Source organism: Zootoca vivipara, chromosome 16, assembly GCF_965207765.1.
Source record: "Zootoca vivipara chromosome 16, rZooViv2.hap1.1, whole genome shotgun sequence".
In the NCBI taxonomy this organism is placed as follows: Eukaryota; Metazoa; Chordata; class Lepidosauria; order Squamata; family Lacertidae; genus Zootoca; species Zootoca vivipara.
Genome location: NC_142599.1, coordinates 39,003,681 through 39,030,756, shown reverse-complemented (window position 1 = coordinate 39,030,756; position 27,076 = coordinate 39,003,681). Strand labels below are relative to the sequence as shown.

Sequence of the window (27,076 nt, the reverse complement as noted above, 5' to 3'; positions counted from 1 at the left end):
TTTTTGTTTGTTTCTGTATTTACCTGACACAGCTTTTATTCCAACATACCTTGAGGTTGTAACAGTGATAGGTACTACCCGGCAATTACATAAAGCTTGGGTTGTTCAGAACAGGACTACAGACATTACATTATTAACTGATTAAGCCCCACAGCGCCCAGGGAGTGCTTAGCAAATACCAAGATAAACCAGGATTGCTTAGCAAATACCAAGATAAACCAGGATAAATCATCATTTTGGCTCCTTGTCTCAGATCTACCCGGTGGAGCTGACAGGAAGACCTTGCCTTTGGAGACCAATCACTCTTCTTAAAACAGAGCAGTTTGATTTTTTAAAAAACTCTAAAGATTAGTTGCCTAATGGGCTGTTCTTTCAGTGATGAACAATCCATTGTGAGCTGGAAATCCTCTCTAGATTAGTGGATAGGAGCACTGGCTGGCAATGCCACAGCGATTCCCATGATTCCTTGCAATTTTAATGAATCCTTCATCGCCAAAACTTGGACCCCAACTGTTGAAATAACAGAGAATGAGACATTAGGAGAATAATTAACACTTTCATTGTGAACAAGGGGCTTTTCAAGGGTCTTACGATGCTCAGTAAGGAACTAAAAATAATTATCATGAAGCCTTTTTTTAAAAAAAAGTGTTTTGCACTGTTAATTCTGCATCTTTTATTTACATCTCACAAATTACCGTACTTCCAGCCATTTTGAACTGAAATTGAACAAGAATTGTTAAAGTTACAGCCAAAAATGAGGCCAGATATGAGATATATATATGGCATGATTTTATTTCTTATCTGAATTTTTTAAAAACTATTTTATTAGTTGAATATAAGAACAACATATACCATGTAGCCTTAATATTTCATGTTACGGATGCTTCCAGTGCTGTGTCGGGACACCAGTCACACCACCCTCGTTACACTACTGGGCGATTCCACATAAAAACACAAGAGTCTCCTGGATCAGACCAGTGGCCCATCTAGTCCAGCATCCTATTCTCGCAATGGCCACCCAAGTGCTTCTGGGAAACCCACAAGCAGGACCTGAGTACGAGCCCTCTCCCCTCCTGTGGTTTCCAGGAGGCAAACGGCATTCAGAATCATTCTGCCTCCAACTGTGGCCGCGGTGCATATCCATTGTGGTGAGAAACCACTGATCGCCTTATCCTCCATGAATTTATCTAATCCTCTTTTATTTTTTTATTTATTTCATAAAATTTACATACCTCCTAACTGTTAAAAAAAAGCCTCCAAACCCACATAATGGTTTACAAAATAGAATAAAACAATAACATTTTCTCAGAACACAACCCCCTTTCATTTCCCAATTACAGTAGATGCTTTAGAATAGTGTTCTTCAAACTTGGACCCCAAAATGTTGCTGGACTAAAACTCCCATTAGCTAAACACAGAGTCCCGACAATAACTGAGCACCCAAGGTTGAAGAACAATACTTAGACGAAAATGTCTCAAAATGGATGGGCAGTGGACTCATTGATATTACAATGCTGGCTTAGCAGCTGCTTCCTTAAAGGGTATCCTTACCTATTCTTCACAAGCCAATATTCTTTGCCTTCTTCTGTTCCATATCCAATTACGACAACTCCATGATTTATATGCTGAGAACACTTTGGATCATCATATACACCTACATAAAAAGGATATAGAATCACTTTCAGGTGTGTATGAGCATATGGTACATTTTTAAAACTGAAGCAAATGAAAGTTGCTCTTGAAAAATAGTCCTCCTAGTTTAGGGTCAACAAAATGTGCTATAGTCCACCAAGAGGATACAGGAAGCTGCCTTCAGGGCTGCCAAATGAGAAGGAAGAGATGGCACCCATTGATCCCATGTACAGAATCTGATCAGGTTGGTAGTTGAATCTTACTTCAGCAGTGGTTATCTGTTAACATATTCCACTATAGTGCCAGGCTAGCTTTGTGGGCACAGAGCAGGCTTAAGTTAGGAAACCTAGGGGAAATAGTTGGGGTTGCTGTTGCCCTTGGCCTTTGCTGCCTCATAACAATTCAGACCATTGTTCCATCCAGCTTATTATTATCTAGACTGACTGGCAGCAGCTCTCCAGGCCTTCAAGCAGGGGTTTGTCCCAGTCCTACCTGCAGATGCCAGAGATTGCACCTGGAACCTTTTGCATACAGCCCTTCTGCAAACAACATTGGGGGAAGCCGGTATCAAAGATGCAAAGGTAAAATCATAATGTGATATTAATTGGAGGAGGGGAGGAAGTAATAACACTAGAGTAGTAACCTAACTTCATACCAAGTTTGGCATTGGTGTTTTGGTAAGGGAGAGTTTTGAGAAAAAGTTAGCTGTCCTGGGAAGTTATGTAGCCTGTTGGTATTCAGTTGGTGGGGTTCAGGACCAACTAAATGTAGGTCACATCAGCACTGGAGAGAAAAGGAGATTGGTACACAAAAGCAAGAGAGGGAAGAATAGTTACATGGCATAATTTATTTGTTCTTAGTGGGTCCTGCATTGCTGTTTGGGATTAAAAAATGGGTCAAGGTTGTGGAAAGCTTGAAAAGTGTCTATGAAAAGAACAGCAAGGAATTGCCAAGGATCACACCCAATTGAATAATTTCTTGAAGGAAAGGTAAAATTGCGGCTTTCAGAAGACCATTACTCTGTGTGCATGCATGCAGACACATACAACCAGCCCTGTCTGAACAACTTGCCTGCACAAAATGGCTGACCTCACTGGGGTAGCAAAAGAGTCTCTGCTTCTTTGCATGCCAAATAAACTTAGAGGGTTGCATCCAACTAAGTCATACTCAGAGTAGACCCATTGAAATTAGTGGACTTAAGCTAGTTTTGATGGGCACAAAAGAGAGCACTGATTTTGGTGCCCACCCATTTTCATCTTACACAGTGCTGTTTCAGTTCCACTGCAGTTCATCTTCCAACAAAAGCGACTTTACTTGTAAATGTGAAGACCATTCATTTCAATGCAAACAAAATATAATGAAAATGGGGATGGGGGGAGAAGAGAGAATAATCAGTTACTGTATACTGTATATCATTCACAAACTGAAAACAACAACAGCTAATACTGTTTGTATTTACTGGATGGATTTCCGCTCCAGACATGAAAGGAATAAGTTGGCAGGGGGTTGGACTGGATGGCCCTTGTGGTCTCTTCCAACTCTATGATTCTATGAACAGCTGGCTATTTCAGCTCCTATTCCATCAGAATTCTCTGTGTCCCTTGATTTCCAATGAGTCTATTCAGAGTATATTTGCAGGGAAGCACGGTAGAACTCACCTCGCTTAAACAGGAAGAATGACATTAGACTTGCATTTATACCAACTGATACAGGGCCAACATTGGCTACGGCATCCTTCAGGGCAGCTTCATCTCCAGATGGGAGAGTAACGTATTTAGAGCAGGTAGCAGCTCGTGCAGAAGGGTCATAGTGACACATTCCATTCTGAAAGAAAAAGAAGATAAAAGTTGCTTCTTTGGCCTCCATGAGTTTCTCTAACAGTATAAGATCTTAAGAAGAGCTCTGAAGCTGGATCAGATCAAAGGGGCCCACCTTGTGGGTAGCAAGTTTTTAAAAGGTGTGCAGAGGTGACGAATGCTGACACCAGGGCTGGATCTACGCTGACCTGTTTAATGTTGTTAGAACGATACAGTAATAGATATATTTAATCTACGTATATCTTAGTTAAATAAGTCAAATAATTTTAGCTGATTTGACAACTAAGCCACTGATTTTAATTTACACAAATATTCAGGTGAATGCAACCATGTTCCTGAAGAAGAAAAAAGAACAACTTTGTTTCAGATGATACACGCATACAATAAGCAAAGGTCATCTTAGAAGAGGTACATCTTTGTAAGTAAGTACAATAAATGTAATTTATTTGCAACAGTCTCTAATGCATTGCTAGCAATCATGACAGGATATATTCTGAAATAAATCTGCAGATGCACTCTGTAGTGTTTTATGTTTACATTTAATCTAAATTAAATAATACAAACCTTGGCTTCATATGGGTAGGAAGCTTCCGAATCAATGCCTTTGTTGTCTATGATATACTGGAAGGCAGCGTCCATGTAGCCTCCATTGCACCCATGGTTTCCATACTTGCTGGAACAGTCAACAAGGTTTTGTGCACTGAGAGACACCAGTTTCCCTGTTTTGAGTTTTAGCTGGCCTTCCAGGGCCCCAACAGCGCTAAAGGCCCAGCATGCACCACATGCACCCTAAAATGGAGAGGAAGCTATCAGAATCAGTTGCAAAGGAAGAAATTGCTAAATTCCAGACGACCCGTTCATTGAGCCTTCGTTCTCATTTGTTTGTGGCGAGATTAGACAACATTGTAGCAGGCATTTCCCCGAACTTTCCAGTGCACTTGCAAATCATTTTCCTTATCGCAAAAAGTCTGATCTTTTTTGGAAGCAGGTTGTTTGCAAGTCCTCCCAATCACCTTTGATTGCACAATTTGAATTTGCTGAGGTGTGATTCAATCCCACCCAAAGACAGTGATGGTCTGGAAATGCCGAAAGTCGCTCTCTTACCTGGTTCTTAACATCTGTGACACACCCTTTCTCCCTCCAGTCTACAGTGTCGGGGAGGACTCCCAGACTTGACACATAATATGTTGAATTGTGCATGCGCGAGTCAGGAACTTTCAACCCAGTCAACATAGCAGTCACCTCCTCACTGGTCTACATGAAGGAACATATTCCAGAGATGTTGCTGTGTTAGGTGATAGCTTCATACAGCAAAAGCAACCAAGAGTCTTGTGCAAACTTAAAGACTACCAATTTTATTACGGCATAGAAACTTTCATGGATTTCAATAAGATGCATAAAGGGACATAGATGCACTTAATAAAAAAGCAAGAATCGGGCACATTTTTTCTGTCAAGGGCTTCATTCCCTCAGGTGCGTAAGGGCTAGGGGTGGAAGGACGTGTCAATTTTGGTTCTCTCAGTTTCTCATTTTTCCAATATTAAATTCAGTTCACATTTTGCAAGCAATTTGTGATTTTAAAAAAAAAATCCTCATAAAAATTCATTAGCATTTTAGATCGAATTCCTCCTAATAAACACATTTTTATATGCATTGTTTACTACAGTACTGTACATATTTTTGCAAACAATTTCTTTGGTGTTATTTTCATTCACATCTTCCTTTCTCAGTACATTTTACCCCTGACATATGCATTTTTGTAAACGTTGTTTGGTTGGAGAATTATATGACAACATTCGGATAAGTGCAGATTTCGGAGGATACCTGTTTTGGTTAGCATATTGTTTCAGAAGGTGTGAATTTCATAGATTCGCCTTTAAATGCATACTGAATTGCATTTCTCCTCCATCCCTAGTAATATGCAGAATTTTGCTGTCATACTATATTTTACAGTTGGGAGGGATTTTGAAGGTCATTAAATCTAACTACTACTCGGTGCCAGCTCTGTAACACAGCTAAAGCACCCTCATTCAGTAAGATGAAAATGTTAATACTGAAATCTATGTATGAATTGGATTCCCCTCCCCTATTTTCACATTAAAAATGTTTAGGAATGAAATGAAATTAAATTTTTCCACCTGTCTCAAAATTTTATTGCTGTAGTTTTCCTCAATCCCAGCAGGAAGTTGATTCAACCAGTTCCAGTTATTTGGTTTCAATCAGTGGCATATTTGTTCTAATATGACAGAATTACCAACATGCCCATCAATCATGTTAAACATTTGTTTACTAACCATATCCCCCAGATGATTCATGCCAAGTTCATAGGAATGTAACCCCAGCGAATGTTCGAGGTTATGCAACATGATAAACTGCAGATTCCTTTCCCAAGTCATACGTCGACCTCCTTCCTCTTTCTTAAAAAAGAAAAGAAAAGTGCAGAAGCTCACATTGTTTATGAAGGGAAATTTATCTATTATTATTACCATTGCTATTTTATAAATGTACTGTATATGCAACTTTTTCATATAGATGTGCTGGAAGTGGCTCACATGACAGAAAAACAAAAATGCTGATGGATACATCATTCCAATAAGAACCAAATGCTACATCATTTCAAAACATAACATAGCAATCACACAAATCACTTAGTTTGATTATGTGAAGATGATAACATTTTAAGGTTGTCATAAGGCAAACTATCAATAATTAAAACATACCAAAATGTATTTATTATTTAAACTAACAGGACTGTTTTCACCCTACAATTTGATGTTTGGGTCAATATTGCCATATGATTCAGCATTAAAGATGAGGTTTTCCTGGGGAAAGCAGTGGCGGGTGAGGGAAAATGCTCAGACACAGACTAGGAAAGTGTGGACCTGTGCCTCAAAAGCACAGGGCAAAAGGTGAGTATGGATGAGCCTTAAGTATCCCGCTACATCAGAGTTGTTGATTACTATCTGTACAAACAGAACCAGTCCTTTGGGCCTTTTGGTTTCTGCCCACAGCCAGCCCATAGTGGATGATGTTGCAGAAGTTTATACAGTACTTATTATTGTGATATGTGCCCGTTTATTGTACTCTGCTTCAGTTTTCTAACTGATCAAACAACTGTTATATCTACTTAATGTCTGCTCGTATTCTCTAGGACAGGAATGGGGAACTCAAGTGCCTCCCCCCTCCCCAGATCTTAGCAGCTGGGGCTGGTGAGAACTGGGGTGTAGCAACATCTCAAGGGCCCCAAGTCTGCCTCCCCTACTCCATTATCAGACCGGGCCGCCTTTGCATTAGGACTATCTCGGCTCTCACGCCAGCTGCCTTGACTACTTGGCCTTGCTGCAGACCTGGCCTGATACTCCTGGAATCACAGGGTGTTCTTTTCCCCTTGAACCTCTACATTTGCCCTTTCATCACTCTTCTACTCACCTGGCACTCTTTGCAACCATTTCCACATTTTACTCTGTCTCAAGGCTTTCAAAGCCTTCTGTGTGGGCTCAGTCATATGACCCAGACTTGGTTATGCTAAGCACATTTTCCTGTCTATGGGGACAGACAGACAGACAAGATGGTGCCCTCACTACATCCCATGTACAGAGGCCACCTGGACTTGCATAGTCTTTATCACACTGACAGCAGCAGTCTATCTTAGGTGGGTTGTGTGGCACACACAGCTACAGGTATGTCCTCCCACCACCTTGCAGGAGCTTCTCACCATCACCACCTCTATGTCTGCTACTGGGGGTAACTGCCTCACTCTGCCCAACTGTGGGGCCACAACTGCTGAAGCATCTTCCTCAGACTCAGTCCTCAAAAGGCTCTGGATAGCAGTTCTAAATTAGCCCTTGATGGCGTCCATCTCTGTGTTGTATCCAGTGCTAGTCCTACTCAGACTCATTACCGTTAATGGACATGAGAAACTTAGGTTAATTGCTTTCGGTGGGTCTGCCCTGAGTAGAACTGGCATTGGAGACAACCCTCTGGCACCTCTTTATTTCCTGCTGCTTGCTTGCTCCTAGAACTGGTGGGGCTTACAACTACAGTGGTACCTCAGAAGTCAAACAGAGTCCATTCCAGAAGTCTGTTAGACTTACAAAACGTTCGAGAACCAAGGCGCATCTTCCGATTGGCTGCAGGAAGGTCCTGCAGTCAATTGGAAGCCGTGATGGACGTTCGGGTTCCAAAGAATTTTCACAAACAGGAACAATCACTTCCAGGTTTGCAACGTTCAGGAGCCAAAACGTTCAACTGGCAAGGCGTTAGACTTCCAAGGTATGACAGTACTGGAATTTCTACACCCCAAGCTCCAATGCCAACAGCTTGTGCCCATACCTCATTTTTGTATGTTTTGTCATACTTTTTCTTCCAAAGCTCCCAGTGCCTGTTGAGTGTGGGATCCTTCTCCCAGTATGCAGACGAAGCAGCAGCAGCAAATGCCAGGAAAACACAGGCCCACAGTTCCATCCTGCTGAGGCAGAAAACAGAAAGCTGGTAAGAACAGGGTTGATGGTGTCATGGCAATAAGACAGGTGGCTTCCAGGGTGAGGTGAACCTGGGGTAAGCACCTGGAACCCCTGGAATCTCTCACCTCTTGGAGATTGGGATGTCGTTCTTATGTTCTTAATCTGGTATTTCAGCACCTGGGAGAAACATAGCCTGCAGTCTTCATTGTAAGCTCAGTCTATATCCAGCCTTTGTGGCTATGTGTATATTTTCAGACCCACTCTATTCCTCAAATATTAATTTGCTATAAATTGTTGTATTTTAAATTGCTGTGAGCAACCCTAGGACCTTAGGGTGAAGGGCAGGTACTAAATAAAATTAACAACAACCTCTAACCTCCTTTTCCAACTTTCCTTTTGTTGCCTACCTCACCTGACTAGTCCTCCCCTTTCCATAACATGTTGCCCAATAAAGAGTTCTGCAGTGCCTAAAAGCTGGCCACAGTTTAGTGCATGGAGGTGTTTTTGTTGTTGTTGTTTTTCCTAATAAAAGTTACTCCTATTTTACTTCTTTAAAAGCATTTCTAAACCACTTCTTAAATATCAGCCTTTTGGAGGGCCCCCTCCCCTCTTATGGACCTACACCCTTTTCTAAAAGAAAAAATAAAGTTACTTCCTCAATTGCTCTGAAAGAGATCGGTAAGGGGGAGGAAAAAAATCTCTTTCCAAGTCTCTCCTTATAAATACCTACCTGAATGTCTTTCAGCAGGCTGAGGCTGGGTGTTCTCTCTTGACCTCGTCTTCAGGGTGTAAGAAACCTTCCCGTTCCAGGAGCCCCTTTCTTATGTTGGTTCTCTGTCTGAACCTTTCAACAACACTGCTCCTCTTCACCCGCATGCTGGTGATAAAAAGGCTACTTTCGATTTCTTATGCTCAATGTCACATGAGCCTCCCCACCCCAATAAAGGAAATGCCTTGCTTTCATTACAATGGTGAGCAATCTGAGCATGCAAGATGACTGTGAATTGATTTGTTACATCTTCAGGCTTGCTAGGAGATTATGAAACAAGGAAAGTTTAGCTTGGTTCCCCACTTCACAGGATGCCCTGCGTTTCTTTTCTGCACCTGCATCTCTCTCTTCACAGATTGTGCTCACACAACCAGTAACTGGGCTGCTTTTCCCTGCTGGATGTATGTCTATATTATTAAGATTTAAACCTGTTGCGAAACACATTGAAGGATATATGATCTGGATCAAGGCAGATTAGAAATGGATGAATCTGTCAATTTTAGTTCCTCTCAGTGTCTCTCCTTTTTCCTGTATTGAATTTAATTTACAATTATTTGTGCACCAATTACAATGCAAGTTTTTAAAGTCCTCACTAATATCTGTCAGCATTTTTCTTAATACATACATTTTTAAAATACAATTTTCCATAATACAATGCATTGTTAGTAATTTCCCAATAATATTTGAATTTGTAGGCAGATACGTTTCCCTAATACACACAGTTTTGATTGGAGAACTGCACAGCAAAATTTGGAGATGGGCAGATTTTGAAGGACAGGTGCATCTCAGTTTGTGTATTAAGTTTGGGAAGTGTGACCTGGGGAGTTCACCGAAAAATGTGACCCAATCCAAATTCTTCCCCCTTCCCTAATCTGAGTAAAGCAAGTAAAGTTACTAGTACTGTATAAGTAACCAGTAACAGATCTGAAGAAGTGTGCATGCACACGAAAGCTCATACTAAAATATAAACTTAGTTGGTCTTTAAGGTGCTACTGAAGGAATTTTTTTATTTTGCAGTAACAGATCTGTCTTCCCTGAGTCAAACTGTTAGGAGCAGAGGAAGCTGCCTTATACTGAATAAGACCCTTGGCACATCTAGCTCAGTGCTGTCAACACTGACTGGCAGCAGCTCCCCAGGGTTTCAGATGAGGCGTTTTCCCAGCCCTTTCTGGAGGCATCAAGGATTGAACCCAAAATCTTTGCTTGCAAACCATGTGCTCTTCCACTGAGCCATGACTCTTCCTTGGCCTTCCTTCTTCCAGTTTGATATGATGTAAACAGATGGCACAAATTTAGGATGCAGACATCTCTCGGAAGCTGTGAGTCATGATGGCTATGTGAAGCCTCCAGGTCCAGAGGCAGCCTACCACTGAATGTCAGTTGTTGGGGAGAGACAGTGAGAGAAGGTTATTGGCATTCAGCCACACTGGTAAGGTTTCTGGGGGCATCTGACTGGCCTCTGTGAGAAGCAGGATTCTGAGTAACCTATACCCACTTTGACCTGATTCAGCCAGGCTTCCCAAGCCTATAATCACAGAATGGTAGAGTTGGAAGGTACCCCTAATGGTCATCTAGTCCAATCCCCTGCAGTGCAGGAATCACAGCTAAAGAAACCAACCAGGAGGTCAGGCAAAGAGTCAATTGGCTTTCCTGGAATGTGGAGAAGCCTTTCTAAAAGATCTCTAGCCCCCCTCAAAACCTGAAGCAGGAAGGAGTCCCTCAAATTGGGTGGGCCATGAAAATATAAACTGGTTTAATTTTAGTGTGGCTTGGAGAGAGCTGGCTCACGTCGAACCCAGAGACTGTACGAATTTGGCTTTGCTGTACATACCAGAAGCAGCTGGGCTGAGGGAACAAGTGGTTTTTGGTACTTGCCACAGCGAACGGTCCTCTTTCGCCCACATGTATGCACTGGGGCCTGACTCTTGAGTTGAGAGCGGCCTAAGTCACTGCACTCAACAAAATTCAGCTGATGCCCTTCCTGTAATCACCAGAAAGGAGAACCAAAACTGGCCCCAGCTGCTGCCAGTTTTCTCTTCCTGGGCTCACTGATGCTTTCTGCACCCATGCAGAAGGTTCAAAGACCTTGTTTTAACTTGCAAAGGCCTGAACAATTCAGGTCCAGGAAACCTCAGGGACCACCCGAATCCTTATATATCCCAGCTCAATCACTGAGATCATCTGCAGGAGTGTTGTTGGTCATTTCCCAAGTTGGCAAGGCTCATTTGACAAAAAGAAACCAAGATGTCTTCTGTGCCAACTTTTAAACACCTGCTGAAAACTTTTCTATTCTGCCAGGCCTATGCAGGAAATTAAGAATATGCCATTGCACAATGGTTAATAGATGCCTCTTTTTTAAAACAAAACAAAACAAAATTATTTTATGGTTTTATGTTTCATTGCTGTGAACCACTTTGGTTTCTTTTTAAATGACATAGTGATATAGTTTTTATTTTATTTTTTAAAATAAATAAATAAATAATAAACATTGCAAAAAGCCAGGCCAAGTTGGACCGAGTCTAGAAGTTTTACTCCCTGCAGTGAAGGACAGGATGGCATGCTTGTTTCCCACTCATGTTCAGGACTGGTACTTGAATCTCACTTAGGAGTGCAGCCCTAAGGATTTGAATATGGAACCTTCAGCATGAAAAGCTGGTGTTCTACCACTGAGCTACAGCCCTTCCTTTAAAAACAACAAGATTCTGGTCCTCATGGTTTTGAAGAAACGGCCAGTTTGAAGAGGAACTGAGAAAGTTGCCTTATGCTTGAGTCAGGCGGTTTGTCCAACAAGCTCAGCATTGTCTTCAGTGACTGGCAGTAGCTTTCTGGGGTTTCAGGTGGGACATTTCCCCAGCCCCACCTAGAGATGCCAGGGATTGAACGTTGGACCTTTTGCATGCAAAGCAGAAGCTCTGCTTCTGAGCTAATTGCTAGTAAATTCAGAACAAAAGAAAGCTCTTTGACACACGGCAAGGCATTGCTAGTTTTGGGAAACTAGCCCCACCCCACCCTGGTTGGTGGCCACTGGTTCACATGGCTCTTTTCAAAAATCCAAAATGTTGAGCAAATTCATGGAAATCCATGGCCGATTGCCAAGACTGAAATCAAACCTCCAAGTCCAGATGCACTATACCCTTGAATACCAGGCAGATGGCAGGTGACAGCTGGTGCCTTTGTGCCCTGCTTTGGGGGCTTCCCAGGGGCATCTGGCTGACTTGAGTTGGAAATAGGATGCTAGATGGACCGGACCCCAATTCCTCTTTGTCATCATGATCCCAACTTGTAGCTGTAGCAGTGATCCAGATATAGTATGTACATAGAAAGCCAGTGGCAGTGACTGAGTCAACCTGAGACCACGCCCCCCTCCCTGCCCCAGAGACTGCTGCCCCCAAACAAGATTTCATTGAAGGACCTCCTCTTCACCTCCAGGCCTCACACTCCCCTAGCCCTGCTGGCCAAAGCAGATAATGCACACAAAAAGGACTCTGTTGAGACTTGCTTGGAGCAAGTTGCCTGCTCCTAGGGCTTTCTCTGGGTCCCATAAAGTTCTGTCCTTGACCACCTTTGTTTACTTGATTGCTGGACCTTGCTGGGCTGCTTCGTACCCAAAATATGACCTAGCACACCTGCTGGATCTTGCATCCTCCTGACTGTGGGATCCACCTCACCATTCATGGAGGATGTTGCCTTTCTCACTTGCTTGAGCGATCTACTCTGTGTGTTTCTTCCTGCTTTCTCTGCTTGAGGATGTTCTGAGGCCCTGATTTGCATACACCAGACATGTGGAACCTCAGGCTCCGATGCAGTGAGCAAACACAGCCCTTCAGCCCTCTCTATCTGGCCCTCGGGACCAAGTCACACGCCCCTCATCAGCCCCTGCTTTGCATCCTCCCCTTGTAGGTTGTTGCCCTGCTGGGATGTGTCCTTACACACTGAAAATGCTTCTCACTTGCCTGGATAAGAGGAATACCCAAGTGTGGAGACCCTGGCTCTTTCGTGTTGGGAAATTTTTCATTCTGGGAGCCAAGAATCAGCTCAATAAAAAGATCGGCATTAATCTATGCTGGATTTTGTATTGGCATTGAAGTTGAGGGAGAGAGAGAATGTGTTCCTAATATTAGCAAGCTTCCCATTTTTATTGCAGAGGAAAAACCAAGAGACATTTTGTGTAAAAGAAAAAGGAAAAAAAAGCCATTTAATATGCTGTCACAGACAACTGCCTACATCATTGCAGCAAAACAGCTTTCACAGAAGTCCCTTGTTATTGCTCTGTAATGTCAGCTCAGGAAGCCAGCCATTTGCTGACATGAGGGCCACTTCTGGTGTGGCAGTGCATGTGTGGACTGGTCACATCTTTGGGAAGCTGGCTAGGTTGGCAATCCCGCAGGCGTTGTCCATATTCCGGGCCATCAGGATGTAGCCCTTGTTGCCCCAGTCTTCCCCCCAGCTATGGGGATGAGAGAGAGAGAGAAAGAAAAAGAGTAAGAACATGTATGAACATTCTCTGTCAGCCAACACATTAGAAAATTCAGCTAACCAGGCAGGTGAGATGTCACTTCTGTTTTGTTTCATCTGCTCTGGGTATCTGTTCATTTCCTGCCAGTGGTGGTGATTGCTTTCAAAAGCCAAAGTCGCCTGGAACTAGGAATGTCAGGAGTGTAGAGATGCAATTTTGATGTGCAGGAGTTGCCCATAAGTACGAAAGAGCCGGCTGCTGGATCAGGCATATCAGGGGCCCATCTAGTCCAGCAAGCTGTGCTCACAGTGACTGAAGGCCCCCAAGAACCTTGGAATCTAGACTGACTGCCTCTGGACCTGGCAAGCTGGAACATATTCAGAGGAGGGCTGATCAATGGTCTGGAAACCAAGTCTTATGAGGAACGGCTGAGGGAGTTGGTTATGTTTAGCCTGGTTGAGAGGTGACTGAAAGGAGACGTGATAGCCACCTTTAGATTTCTAAAGGGCTTCCACATGGAGCGCGGACTAAACATCAGGAATAACTTTCTGACAGTTAAGAGCTGTTTGACAGTGGAACAGACTCCCATGAAAGGTGGTGGTGGTTTTTAAAAAGAGGTTGGAAGATCATCTGTCATGTATGATCTAGCTGTGATTCCTGTACTGCAGGGGGTTGGACTAAATGACTCTTGGGGTACCCCAACTCCATTTTTTAAAATTCTATGACATGGTCTAGCATCCTGTTCTCACAGCAGCCATCCAGATCCCTGTTGGAAATCCACAAGCAGGACCTGAGTACAAAAGCCCTCCTGTGATTTGCAGCAATTGGTATTCAGAAGCATCCCTGCCTCTGACTGTGGAAGAAACATAGGAATCTGCCTTATACTGAGGCTCTGTACACGCTGTATCTTTAAAGCACATTTGAAGCACATTCTTTCTCTCAAAGGATTCTGGGTACTGTATTTTACCCCCCTCAGAGTTACAATTCCCAGCAAGTCCTTAACAAACCACAAGTCTAAATATAGAAAGGGCAAGGGGATATTCAGGCTACTGGCTGATAAATGGTGGATGTTCGTCCTCCTTCCAGCCTCACAGTTAAAGTCTCTTAGCCACCCATTAGAGCTGCTCAGACCCACCATTCTTGGACATACTTTTAGAAAACTCCAGATACATACCTGTTTTTTACAATCCAGTGCTTAGTACCTTTCTGAGTCCCGTAGCCCACGGCCAGGACAGCATGGTTGATGTTGCCAGCATCGCATTGCTCATCATAATACACACCTAAGGAAACCAGAAGGGGCAGGGTGTGACTCAGTTTAGCCTATCGCAAACTCTTCTCAAAATGGGATGGACAAATTAGTCAGTTTTAGTGCCTCCTTTTTCCAATCTTAAATTCAGCTACTGCAGATCTTTCCTGCATAGTGTGTATGTGTTTTAAAATAAAAAGTCCACCTTGCAAAAAAATTGCCGAAATTGTACTGTGCATTTCTCCAGTGCAGTGTAGTGGTTGAACTGTTGGACTAGGACCTGGAAGAGACCAGGGTTCAAATCCTTCCACTTGGCCACATGGTGCTCCTTGGGTGTGACCTTGGGCCTCTCAGCCTAACCTACCTCACAGGGTTGTTGTGAAGCTTTGAGTGTCATACTACTAGGACATGGAATTCCAGGGTTAAGCATCCCCCTCAGCAACAGAGTTGTTGTGGGGGTTAAATGAGGAGAGGAAGAAGCATGTAGATGCCGCCTTGAGCTCCTTATAAATGCAGTTAATTATTTAAAACAATTGTGTAATATTTTGCCTTATACAGTTTGGTATGCCATTTCCCCAAATATGCCTTTCTCCATGTTATTGCCATGAATCTATCAACGTTTCTGCTGACTTTTCCCCAATCTATGCATTTTTGTTTGCCATCTTGCTGCAGAAGTCCATTCCTCTCTTACCTCGGCTGTAGAACTGGAAGGAGGCCAGGCTGGCATCAATGCCCACAGCGATGGGGCCTATCCGGGCAACAGCTCTTTTCAGGGCCTTCTCGTTCCCCTCGGGGATCTCCCTGTAACCACGGCACTTGGCAGCTTTACCAGTTGGGTTATACATACAGGTTTCATCCTGCAAGGTGGATGAACAGGAGAGGTTGAATACATAGCACGGCAGATTGTGCAGAGGAGCAGCAGAGTTTTGGTTTGGAGCTCAGGTTTCCCATTACCTGGCCGATGTACGGGTAGGAATCGTCCGAATCAATGCCTCGGTTCTCCTTCACGTACTCGAAGGCGTGGGTCATGTAGCCGCCCCCGCAGCCGTCATTGTCGGTGACGCAGTCCACCAGGTTCTGCGGGCTGAGGTTCTGCAGCTTGCCAGTCTTCCTCTTGAGCTGCCCCTCCAAGGCCCCCACAGAGCTGAAAGCCCAGCAGGACCCACACTGGCCCTGCCAAGAAAGAAGGGGGAATAAAATCAAAACGAGAAGCAGTCTTGATCAAAACAGCCTTTCCCCAAAACGGTGTGCTATTTGGGCTTGCTTGTGCTCCAGGGTGAATAAGCCTTCTGCATCTCTGATTGGATTAGTCCATGGCTCCCAAAAACAGAATTAGCATCTATTATCATTACCACAGCTCTCAAAACAAATTCTTCTTTATTATCATTAGTATTGCTCCCCAAACAGAATTACTCTTTGTTGTCATTACCATGGCTCCCGAAAAACAATTCTTCTTAGCTTTATCATTTGGGAGTCATTATCATGGCTCCCCAAACAGAATAACAACTATTATTATTTGTGCTTATTATTTGTGTCTTTCCTCCCAAAGGAGCCAGGCATGGTTCTGAAAGAGCATAATAAAGACACAACCACCCACACACAACAGCTAAAAAAATCCTCTGTGAGTTTCTCTAATCCTCCTTTTAAAGCCATCCAAGTTGGTGCTATCACTACCTCTTGTGTGAACAAATTCCAGAGTTTGACTATGCTGTGCAGTATGTGTGTGTGTGTTTTGTGTGAAGAAGGCCCTCCTTTTTTCTAAAGTGAGATCCTTGGACCAAAGGGAAGAAGCAGACAGCATCACAAGCCATGCAGGTATGACTTAAGGCCCACCCAGCAAGGAGCTGTAAACAAAAAAAAGGAGATGATGATTTTCACCTGATTCTTGACGGGAGTAACATAGCCTTTCTTTCTGTAGTCCATTTCATCAGGAACCCTCTTTTCCCAGTCTGGGATGTAAAGGGTGTCGTTGGTGGGCTTGCGTGAGGGTGGGACTTTGAGCCCCGTCATCTTCTGAACAACTTCTTCACTGGTCTGGAGAAGGAAAAACAGTGAGCGAGCGAAAGGTGGATGGATGCATTTGTATTCTGTGAGTTTCATTCTTCATTTTTTACAACTATTCATATTCTGCTTAACTCTGTAGACTTTAAGCAGTACGCAACAGGATTACCCCCAAATGCTGTTGTTGCCCAGACAGGCTAATAGCGCAACAAAGGGTATGGGAACAAAATAACCAGAACATTAGTGGTATGAAAAGTTACAGGATTTCAGCAAGAAGTTACAGGGATACACACTGATTGGAAATGAAGCAGTGTGACCACCTCAAACGTTTGCAGGTACAAATAGTATTGAAATTAGGATCACATGTCACAGCCTGGATATTCATCATAAGCATGAATCGTCATACCTGTGCTGTAAAAAGAACTTCTAGAGGTGTCCCAGGTTACTAGGCTTTCCCAAATCAAGGCCAGGGAGACATTTATAAGGCGGTGGTGGAAGGGTAACAGAAGTGAAGCTGGATTAGCAGTGGAGGCAGGTGGATGTAAAAATAAGTCAGCCTTTTGCATGGGGGCTGGTCAGCTAAAATATTGGCAGTTACCACTATCCCCCACCCAAGTTAAAAGGTGACCAATCTTCACTTTTGGATTATTTCACTGCAGAGATGTCCCCAGCAAATTTCCACCACTACGGTAGCACAACCTACCATATCTCCCAGGTGGTTCATAGCCAATTCAAAAGTGTGCCTTCCCAGAGAAAATTCCAGATTATGGGTGTTGATGTATTTAAGGTTCTTCTCCCATACAAGCCTCCGGGAGACCTCATCCATCTGTAGGTTACAAAAAGACAAAAGGTTAGTCCAATATCTTAATGTACAGGACAACCCCTGGTGGCCCTTGGTCCAGAAGCGGCCCCCAGCCAGGTTTCACCTGGACCCCTCCTGACCACCTGCTGTTCTGCAGGGAGCAGAAAGGGTTTCTATTGTGTGCAAAGGGCACAATTTCAGGTATTCCATCTCTGTGAACAAATTGTTGCTAGCAGATCCAAGCAGTGGGGTAATGTCTCAGCAGAGAGGTAGATCTTTGTTCCTTGCAATGCTGCCAAAAAAAAAAAAAGAGCAGCCCATCTTGCAACCACTAGAGTTGTTCCGCAAAGATTTGAGGAGACTTTCCAGGATTTCAAATCAGGAATCTCTTCCAGCTCTACGTGGGGATGCCAGGGACTGAACTAGGGAGCTTCTGCATGCAAAGCAGGTGTTCTGCCACTGAGCTGGCGCCCTTCCTCAAGACAGGCCAGCAGCTCTTGCCTTGGAAGAGAACCAGCTAGGGCCAGCGCCCCTTCCCGCCTTGCTGCCCAGTCCCCCTACCTTGCCATTATATTCCTTCCTGTGGGTTTTCTTCCAGAGTTCCCACTGAGAGTCCAGCATTCCGTCAGGAGAGCCATCAGTAGCCTTGGCTATTGGCAACAGGGCAGCTAATATGAAGGTGGTCCACAACATCCTGGAGCAGGAGAAAGGAGAGCAAGGACGAGGAAGAGGGGAAATTATCGGTTCACATACACACCATCTATTTAACGCACATGCCTTCCCCCAAATAATCCTGGGGACTGTAGCATAGCCCTCACAGAGCTGCAATCCCCAGCACCTGGAACAAACACCTGTTCCCAGGATCCTTTGCAGGAAGCCACACACTTTTAATGGATGCTGGATCTGATTTGGGAGTAAGGATGTGGATGCACAGGATCAAACCCAGACAGCCACCCAGGAAGCTTAAAATGGGACCTCTGGCTAGTCCTCATCTGCCAGTCTGACCTCACTGGGTCGTTGTAAGGTATAACACGGGGAGGGGTGTTGACTGGGTAAAACTACGTTTGCTTGTCCTGAGCTCCATGGAGGAAAGGCCGGCTCTTTAGATTGGTAAAGTTTGCTGAGTTCAAAAAGAAGTGAGCTGGTCTTGGTAAGTTTGGTGTCCCCCCTCATTCTGCCGGGTGGGGCCCTGGACTGCTGCCTCCCAAAACCTACCTGGATGGCACTTCTGCTGAAAACAAGTTATTTTTCTGTCTTCCACAGCCCCTTCCCCTCTCTCTCTCCCCAAAACCCGTCTTTTGAAAGGACTAGGAAGATAAAAGAGTCACGTGCAGCGCCACAGCTGGTTCCCATTAATACTCTAAAAAGCGCCATACGTCATCGCTTTCAGCCAAACCAAGATCTGGTTACCTTTGTTCAACTCCGTAGGATGTAAAAAAAATAAACCGAAAAACTGGGGCAAGCTAAATCTCAGTGGAACCCTGTAGGTTCAGGGCTTCAGACAGGAGCCTTTCACAGCCCTTCCTAGAGACAAGATGGGGCCTCTAAAGGGGATTTTTCAGAGAATTTTTATTTCTCCCACCCCCCAAAATAAAGTAAGATTCTGGTCCTCGTGGTTCTGTAGAAAGGGTTGATTTAAAGAGGAACATAAGAAGCAGCTGCCTTATCCTGAGTCGGGCCACTTGGTCTATCTAGCTCAGTGCTGTTGACTCTTGACTGGCAGCAGATCTCCAGGTTGCCAGAGAGGGAGTCTCTCAGCAACATCTGCAGAGGACCAAAGCTCCCCCCATTATATGCCTGATTTAGATGACTGACAAACCACCGCAAGGCTGTAGCAGTGATGGCCAATGTGCTGCCCTCCAGATGATGTGAGTCTAGATTACCATCGCTGACCATCGGCCACAAATGGTTAGGGTGGATGGGAGCTGTCATCTGGAAGCATCTGGAGGACCCCACATAGGCTACCCCTGCCCTATAGGAAGGTTTGAGCCTTAATAAGGGATGAAGGGATCATAGATCATAGAATCATAGAGTTTTTCCCACCCACTTCCCAGCCTAGAAGGGGTATCTAGTTGATGGAGGAGACATCTTTGATTTGACCCATGTTTCAAAGCAAACCCACATCAGTGGTGCTTCTCTCAAAACAACACGCAAACTGAAACACAGCCATCCTTCAAAATTCACTGATCTCCACATTTTGCAATGCAGTTTTCTGATGCCGGATAGCTCAGTCGGTTAGAGCATGGTGTGGATAATGCCCAGTTTGCAGGTTCAGTCTCCGAAAGGGACAGCTGCATATTCCTTCACTGCAGCAGGTTGGACTAGATAATCCTCACAGTCCTTTACAATTCTGTGATATGCAACCCCAGTCTCAAAAATGAGTATAAGAATGCATATGAATAAAAATGCAGCTTAGTGAAAACGGCAACTAAATGTATTATGTCAAATTCCCTGCAAACAATGTGCATATTAGGCAAAATTTGCATGCAAAAAGATGTTTATCAGTTGAAATGATAAATGCTAAAATGCAACACACACACACACACACACACACACACACACACACACATATATATATATATATATATATATATATATATATATATATATATATATATATATATGAAATGATGCAGAAGACTGAAAAAGGCAGAAAAGGCAGAAACCAAAATTGGTAGACCGGTCACCCCCTCCCTTCTACAGCTGTCCTTACCTGAGTTTAAATTCAGCCACTGAAGTTCTCTTGCAAGGGCAGGTCTGCAGGGCAGAAGCTGCTTTTTAAAATACCCAAAGATTGCAACTGAGTGGACGAATGCCCGCAGGCTGCTTGGCTTTATGCTGAGCTGGTTTTGAGGAAGTCTAGCCAGGCGGTGGAAAATCTGGGCTGTTTGTCTCAGGAAAAGTTTACTCAGGTTTGCAGACTGACCCGTGGTAAGAGGATGAGGGGGGCTGGGAGTGGGGAGGCCTGGTTGCGGGAAGAGGATCAACTTCCTCACATGATCCTTTGGCAAAGATCACATCACTTTTCCAGCTGGCTCTGGCTGAACTTCAGCTCTGACGGGAAGTGGGTGGGAAAAACAGTTTTAAACAGGAGAGGTTATGTGGCCTGGTGACAGTTTTTGAAGGCTAGAAGCGGACTCTGTCCAATCCAGTGCTACTCCTGCTCAGAGTAGATGGATATGGATCTACTCTGAGTAGAGCTTAGCTGTAACCTAATAAAGAATAAGTATCAAATTTGCTAGTTACTTTCAAAATATTAAACTAGCTTTGCAAATAACACAAACCATATTTTGCAAAAGGAACAGTAGGAAGTCCTTCATGCAGGACATACCGGTAGTTAAACTGAAACTTAGGAGGCAATGATGGCCACCAACCTAGATTGCTTTTAAAGAAGATTAGACAAATAAATTATTATTATATATTTATTATTGTTGTTTAATTAATTTGTATGCCACCCTTCATCTGAAGATCACAGGGCAGTTCACAAAAAAACAAAACAAAATGAGAATACAAAATACATAATAAAACAAAAACAGACTTATAACCCCCCCTCCCAGAAATACATTTAAAAAGCTATAGAATGTTTAATCAGCCAAGTGCCTGGTTGAAGTGAAATGGTGCCTAAAGATATGTAATGAGGGTGCCAGGTGAGCCTCCTTGGGAAGAGCATTTCATAAAAGGGGACCCACTGTAGAAAAGGCCTGTTCTCGTGTTTCTACCTTCCAGATCTCTCATGGAGGAGGGAGGAACACAAAGGGCCTCTGATGATGATCACAGGGTCTGGGTAGGTTCATATGGGGAGAGGTAGTCTACCTAGAGTTATTGCGGTCCCAAGCCCTTTAAGACTTTATCGGTCAACACCAGCATCTTGAGTTGGGCCTGGAAACTGATTGCCTACCAGTGTAGTCAGGCTAGGATTGGTGCAATATACTCAAACTATGTTGCTATGGTGAACAACCTGGCCACTGAATTCTGTACCAGCCGATGTTTTTGAACCATCTTCAGAGGCAGCCCCACGTATAACACATTTAGTAGGTTACTGGAGTAGATAGGGGCGCAGCTGGGCCATCAACCCAAGCTGATGGAAGGAACTCGGTGCCACCGAGGCCACCTGAACCTCAGGTGACAGCAATGGATCCAGAAGTACCCCCAAGCTGCATCCCATTCCCTACTCCTTCAGAGGGAGTGTGACCCCATCAAGAGCAGGCCACCTCCCATCCATCCAGTCTAGGGAACCACCCGCCAACAGTGCCTCTGTCTTATCTGGATTGAACTCCAGTTTGTTGGCTCTCATCTGGTCCAACACCAAGGCAAGACACTGGTCCAGCAAATCCACAGCCTCGCCTGCAGATGTAAATGACAAGCAGAGCTGTGTGTCATCAGCATATTGCTGGCAATGTGCTCCAAAACTCTGGATAACCCCACTCAGTGGTTTCATGTAGGTGTTATATAGCATTAGAAGATAAAATTAATGGAGGAGAAGACTTCTGATGGCTGCCAGTCTTGATGGCTATGCTCTGCCTCCATAGTTGGAGGCAGGAATACTTCTGAATACCAGTTGCTGGAAACACAGGAGGGGAGAGGATGCTTGTGCTCAGGTCCTGCTTGCAGGTTTCCAACAGGCTTCTGGTTGACCGTTGTGGGAACAGGATGCTGAACTAGATGGGGCATTGGCCTGATCCAGCAGGCTAGTCTTATGTTCTTAGGTTCTTAATAAGATATAGCAAGGCGTCAAAGCAACATCATTTCCCAGGATTGTGTTCATTTTTCATGGAATTGGGGGGGGGATGTTTTGAGAACATACCATTTGGAAAAAAATATGCTCAGGCAGCTGGGGTGAGTGGGCAGGGCGAAATGGTAAAACATCTGCCTGGGCTTGTTTTGACCCAATGCAAATCTTTGATATGCGGTCCCTCAGAGCCAGTGTGGTGCCGTGGTTAGAGTGTTAGGCTGGGGGGACCTGATAAATCCAGGGTTCAACTCCCCACTCGGCCACAAAGCTCTTACTGGGTGACCATGGGCCAGTCTCACAGTCTAGCCTACTTTGCAGGGTTGTTGTGAGGATGAAATGGGGAGAGGGAGAAAGAGCCACAGCCACTGCCTGCATCTCCTTGGAGGAAAGACAGTATATAAACATAAGAATAAAGAAATGAATTAAGGCTTGCCTGCCCCAGAGCATCATGGCCTTGTACGACACAACCCATACACCTTTATTTGAGTTTCTGCTATTTAGCATAGCAGCATTGTGCGTTTTCCTTCTCGAATATTTCTGCAAGCTGCCTTCAATTTTTCAGAGTGTTCAGAGCTGCAGAGATAAAAGAGTAGAATCTCAATGAAGGCTGTTTCTCCTGCTCGCTTTGAAAAGGAGATTTTGGGATTGATTTGGAGCTGGTTTTGTCATTTCCCAGCCCCACCCTGTCCAAATTCTGGGTGGGGCAGGCACAGGGCACCAAAACCTACAGCAGCAGGAATGTGATGAGCAGTTGACCTTGAGCTCACATTGATTTGTTAAAAATTGTCATAAGTCAATGCTTGTGCATGTGTGTATATGTATGAATAACACGGAATTTCCAACTGGAGATTCGTAAGGCCCCACATGACACAGAGAAGGCAAGAGTCACATCTAGCAACACAAAATGTTCTTGCTCCCAAGCAAATGAAGTGGAAGCCAGGAATGCTACTTTCCTCTCCAGGCTAATGATAATTTGATTTCAGACTGCTTTTCCTGATCACAATGGCTGCTTGGGGTTTATATTGTGTTGGCACCATGGATGTTTTGGGAGAGGGCAGCACACAATACACAAAAATTAGAAAATGAATGAATGAATACCCCATAGGGGTGGGATCCTTGGGCTTAGGGGCCACATGTGGTCTCAGGACTCTTCTGAGGCCACACCCCTCACCCCAGACCACACCCCACCCTTGATCTCCTGGAGACCCTGCATTGGAGGGGGCTCTAGATGACCCTTGGGGGTTCCTTTCCAACTCTACAATTCCATGAGTATATGATCCTATGAGTGTTTTCCCTTGGCTGGAAGGCATCCTTGAATGGTTAGAATGTTTCTTGCATACCTGGACGGAAGATGAAGAGAGCGGTGATGGTGTAGAAATCTCTGAGTTTTGCATGATTTGAATATAGCCTTGTATGGTAAGAGTCAGTTCCATGACTCCACCTACTTATGTTCCCATCCGTGCCCACCCCTGCACCTGGTTCTGCCCTCCACTGCAAGTGACCCCAGAATGGTTCTCTATGAGGGGATCTGGCCCCTGTGGGCTGAAAAGAATGTCTCCTGCCCCTGAAATCAAGCTTAAGTATGCAAAACTGGATTAAATTCTTTTTAAAAAGTTTAGGTGGGAAGAAAGGAAAACCAGGAGGTGGGGGATCTTAAATGAAAAGATGTGTCTTGAGTCACCAGCTTCACATCAGGAATGTGCTTTTTTTGCAGAAAACCACAATTCTGGCAGCACAGCAAACCAGAGAGGTTTTGATTTGCAAAGGAGAGCCTAACTGCAAACAGCTTACATCCAGCCTTTGCCAATGTGGTGCCCTCCAGATGTTTGAGGACTATAACTCCCATAACCCCTGGCCAACATGGCTGTAGAGCACAACTGGGAGCACCAGCTTGGTTGGCCCAAATCTCTTTGGGGGATGCATTTCAGAAGCAGGATTAAGTTCAGAAGCAGAAAATAACACCTGCGTTCATTTACAATGAAACCATGTGGAAAGTTAAGATGTCAGTCATCCCCACCTGCAGATGCAGGTGCAAAATAGGTTCCGTTTCACATGATGCATGACTCTTGCTAACATCTGGAAGCTGCCCAGGGGTTGCTTGTTTTTGCAGATCAGGCCAGAGGCAGCAGCATATTCCGTCCAGGTATGCAGCAGTTGATTTTTCAGAGCAGACAGAATTACACAAGGCATAATTATTAATTAACAGGCGGGATTCGATGTGCCAAGGTCCAGCAATGGTTGCTGCCTTAGATTAAGGCTTCCTAGCTGGCAGTGACCATATAAAGCCACTTCCAGACAACCTCTTTATCAAGTCATGGAACTGACTTACCATACAAGGCTATATTCAAATCATGCAAAACTCAGAGATTTCTACACCACCACCCCTCTCTTCATATTCCGTCCAGGTATGCAGCAGTTGATTTTTCAGAGCAGACAGAATTACACAAGGCATAATTATTAATTAACAGGCAGGATTTGATGTGCCAAGGTCTAGCAATGGTTGCTGCCTTAGATTAAGGCTTCTTAGCTGGCAGTGACCATATAAAGCCACTTCCAGACAACCTCTTTGTCAAACATTCATCCTGATCTGTCTGCAGGGATGTCAGACGATGTTAACTATTTCAGGAGCCTTCGTTCCAATTTGTTTGCAGGGAGGTTAGATGACATTGTGTCAAACAGCACCAGTCCCAACTTCCTGGGGTGGAGCACACAGGAAAAACCCGCTATAAGTAAGTCAGAAATTAAATTGCTATAACAAAAGAAAAAAAAAACCTATGTAAAAACTGCATAGAAAATTTGTTTGCTTTCTGGGCCATCTGGTGTTGCATGCTCATAACACATTCAAAGTGTTTTTTTGACTAATGTGGCTGAGTCCCTAGTAAGTTCTGCCATTGCTTTCCTTTATCACAAGAAGTTTGATCTTCCAGGGAAGCAAGTTTTGTCACGCAAGACCTCCCAAACTGCTATGGCCTCTTTGAGGCTGCCTCTGTTGGTGCCAGAAGAGTACTGTAGCTGTCTAGTCCGGCCCCCTGTTCTCACCGTGGGCACCCAGGTGCCCCATTAGGGACCCCAGAAGCAGGACCTGAGCACCAGCACTGATAGGAGCTGGAGTCTAACAATCTTCTCTCAACCCCATCAACATAAGAAGCATGACAGAAGAGAGAGCCTTTTCTGTGGTTGCTTCCATATTGTGGAATTCCCTCCCAAGAGAGGCCAGGCTGAGGCTGGCTCCCTCCTCGCTCACTCTTTCCGCCAGCAGGCTGAGCGAAATCTTCCTGTTCAAACAGACCTTTGGAAACAGAGGTCTCAGCTACATTGGCAAAGAAAAAACACTTTATATTCATTGCTTATGCATTCTAACACTGCAACGCCAGATGGTGCTGTGGAGTTCCATTTTTGCCAACCCGATTTCTCATACAAAGTTTGCAACGCATTTAATTGAAACGCTTATTTGATGTGTCTAGATTGAGCCTGAGGTGCAGGCGATGCTGATCACTGGGCTGCTGTCAAGTCAGGCTGTACTTTAATTCCTAGTTCTAAACGTGTTCTGATGCATTATAATCACTGCTTTTAACTAGCTTGTTTTTATTGCTTTGTATTTTTGTCCGCAAATGTTGTAAGCTGCCTTGAATCCCAACCTGAGAAGAATAAGATCTTACAGCCCTCCGTAAAATGTAAACCACAGCCCAGTAGCCTCCTGCTGTTGTGGAATTACAGCTCCCGTCAGCCCCAGCCAGTGGGAATTGTAGTTCCCAAAGATGTGCAGGGGTTGGTGCTGGCTGATGCGCACGTACAGAGCAATAATAATAATAATAATAATAATAATAATAATAATAATAATTTATTTATACCCAGTCCATCTGGCTGGGTTTCCCCAGCCACTCTGGGCAGCTTCCAACAGGAAAATAAAACACAGTAATCTATTAAACATTAAAAGCCTCCCTAAACAGGGCTGCCTTCAGATGCCCTACTCTTTCAGAGCTTAGTTAGTGCAAATGCAGGACCCATTTCCCCTTCCCTCTAGCATACAGTACTTCCCTCTGCAGGAAGATCATTCAACCCGGGCTGCTGCTCTGCTGCGCAAAAGCTCCACCTGTTGGCTCCACCACAACTATAAAAAGCCCTTTCAGCTGAAGTAGGGGGTGGGAAAGAGGAAGTGGGAAACTTATGACTATATTGCTGCTGGTGGTGGGTTCCCTCCCCCCTAAAAGAAATGGGAAATGGGTCATAGGAGGAACTGACTGCTTTGCTGCAAGCCATGAAGCGGTTTTATTCGGGGACAAAATCACACGCCAGTTTGCGAAACTATCTCACATGTATACACACACACACACACACACACACACACACACACACCAGTTTGCGAAACTATATCACATGTATCCCTCCTTTCCTCCAAATAGCTTGAGGGGGCACTGTATCCTCCCAGCAACCCTCTGAGGTAGCTTAGGATGGGAGGCAGTGATGGATGAGCCAAAGTTGCCCCTGTGAGAGCTTCATGGCTGAATTTGGTGGTGGAGGAAAGGGGGGGGGGATTTGGTCTATTGGTCCAAAATGCCGCAGCGAGACTACTGGCTGGGATTTCGTTTAGATCTCACATAACCCATCTTAAAAGCAGCTGCACTGGTTGCCAGTTTGTTTCTGGGCCCCATTCAAGGTGCCATGATGGCAGGGGTTGGACTAGATTACCCCTTTTGGTCTCTTAGAACCCTGTGTAAATAAGAACACACCTGAATGTGAAAGTGAAGCAAGAGCACTCCCTGTTGGGACAGGCCAAAGTAAATCAATATATACTGTTCTGCACACCAGTAGATTGTGGGGGAAAAATAAATTGTCCTCATTATTATTCTGGTCCCTGGGCCTCTTCAGAGCCACCCTGCAGCATCACAGACGCAGAAACTTTAAAAGGGGTGAGAGAAGCAGAGCTTAACTTCTGATACAGGCTTTGCGGAGGCCAGTGGTGTAAAAAGAAAAGAAAAAAGGCAGAGGTTTAACTCCTGGCCAGAAGCATCGTTTGCAGGCATGGTCTGCATTTCATCTCAACTCTTCAACTGGCGGAAGCAGGAGGCTGAGAGATGGCAGGGGGGAGGCTGGGGGACACTCTGGGGCAGTGTGGGGTAGTGGTTAAGACACTGAGCTAGGGACCAGGAGCAGAATT

The 27,076-nt window shown here is 44.5% G+C and overlaps 2 protein-coding genes across 5 annotated transcripts; both read right to left on the bottom strand.

Annotated features, from left to right (window-relative positions):
* Positions 1–8,789, bottom strand: CTSS (cathepsin S). Of its 3 annotated transcripts, none has more exons than XM_035099081.3 (8): positions 8,643–8,789; positions 7,782–7,917; positions 5,744–5,866; positions 4,554–4,703; positions 4,014–4,238; positions 3,291–3,456; positions 1,552–1,654; positions 1–510 (listed from the first exon to the last, which is right to left on the bottom strand). In XM_035099081.3, exons 2-8 carry the CDS (start codon positions 7,911–7,913, stop codon positions 411–413), a joined length of 999 nt encoding a protein of 332 aa, XP_034954972.2. In that variant the 5' UTR covers positions 7,914–7,917; positions 8,643–8,789; the 3' UTR covers positions 1–410. The 3 variants fall into 3 exon arrangements, with proteins under 3 accessions (XP_034954972.2, XP_034954971.2, XP_088516157.1); XM_035099080.3 differs by having other exon boundaries at positions 7,782–7,914; XM_088660031.1 differs by lacking the exon at positions 1–510 and adding an exon at positions 1,320–1,380 and having other exon boundaries at positions 7,782–7,914.
* Positions 8,790–12,843: 4,054 nt separating this feature from the next.
* Positions 12,844–19,993, bottom strand: CTSK (cathepsin K). 2 transcript variants are annotated; one of them, XM_035099004.3, is made up of 8 exons: positions 19,900–19,993; positions 17,748–17,880; positions 17,088–17,210; positions 16,262–16,417; positions 15,338–15,556; positions 15,075–15,240; positions 14,312–14,417; positions 12,844–13,128 (listed from the first exon to the last, which is right to left on the bottom strand). In XM_035099004.3, exons 2-8 carry the CDS (start codon positions 17,877–17,879, stop codon positions 13,029–13,031), a joined length of 1,002 nt encoding a protein of 333 aa, XP_034954895.2. In that variant the 5' UTR covers position 17,880; positions 19,900–19,993; the 3' UTR covers positions 12,844–13,028. The 2 variants fall into 2 exon arrangements, with proteins under 2 accessions (XP_034954895.2, XP_088515435.1); XM_088659309.1 differs by lacking the exon at positions 19,900–19,993 and adding an exon at positions 18,402–18,801.
* Between the last annotated feature and the right edge of the window lie 7,083 nt (positions 19,994–27,076).

What these genes read in the sequence shown, in the direction of transcription:
- CTSS (XM_035099081.3), bottom strand. Translation starts at nt 7,913, where the DNA reads ATGGAACTGTGGGCCTGTGTTTTCCTGGCATTTGCTGCTGCTGCTTCG. An exon ending in CCTACCCATATGAAGCCAAG is followed by an intron (nt 3,457 to 4,013) that starts GTTTGTATTATT and finishes TTTTTCTTTCAG; the next exon opens with AATGGAATGTGTCACTATGA. An exon ending in TATTGGCTTGTGAAGAATAG is followed by an intron (nt 511 to 1,551) that starts GTAAGGATACCC and finishes TTATTTCAACAG; the next exon opens with TTGGGGTCCAAGTTTTGGCG.
- CTSK (XM_035099004.3), bottom strand. Translation starts at nt 17,879, where the DNA reads ATGTTGTGGACCACCTTCATATTAGCTGCCCTGTTGCCAATAGCCAAG. An exon ending in GGAAGGAATATAATGGCAAG is followed by an intron (nt 17,211 to 17,747) that starts GTAGGGGGACTG and finishes TGTAACCTACAG; the next exon opens with ATGGATGAGGTCTCCCGGAG. An exon ending in TTACTCCCGTCAAGAATCAG is followed by an intron (nt 15,557 to 16,261) that starts GTGAAAATCATC and finishes CTTTCTTGGCAG; the next exon opens with GGCCAGTGTGGGTCCTGCTG.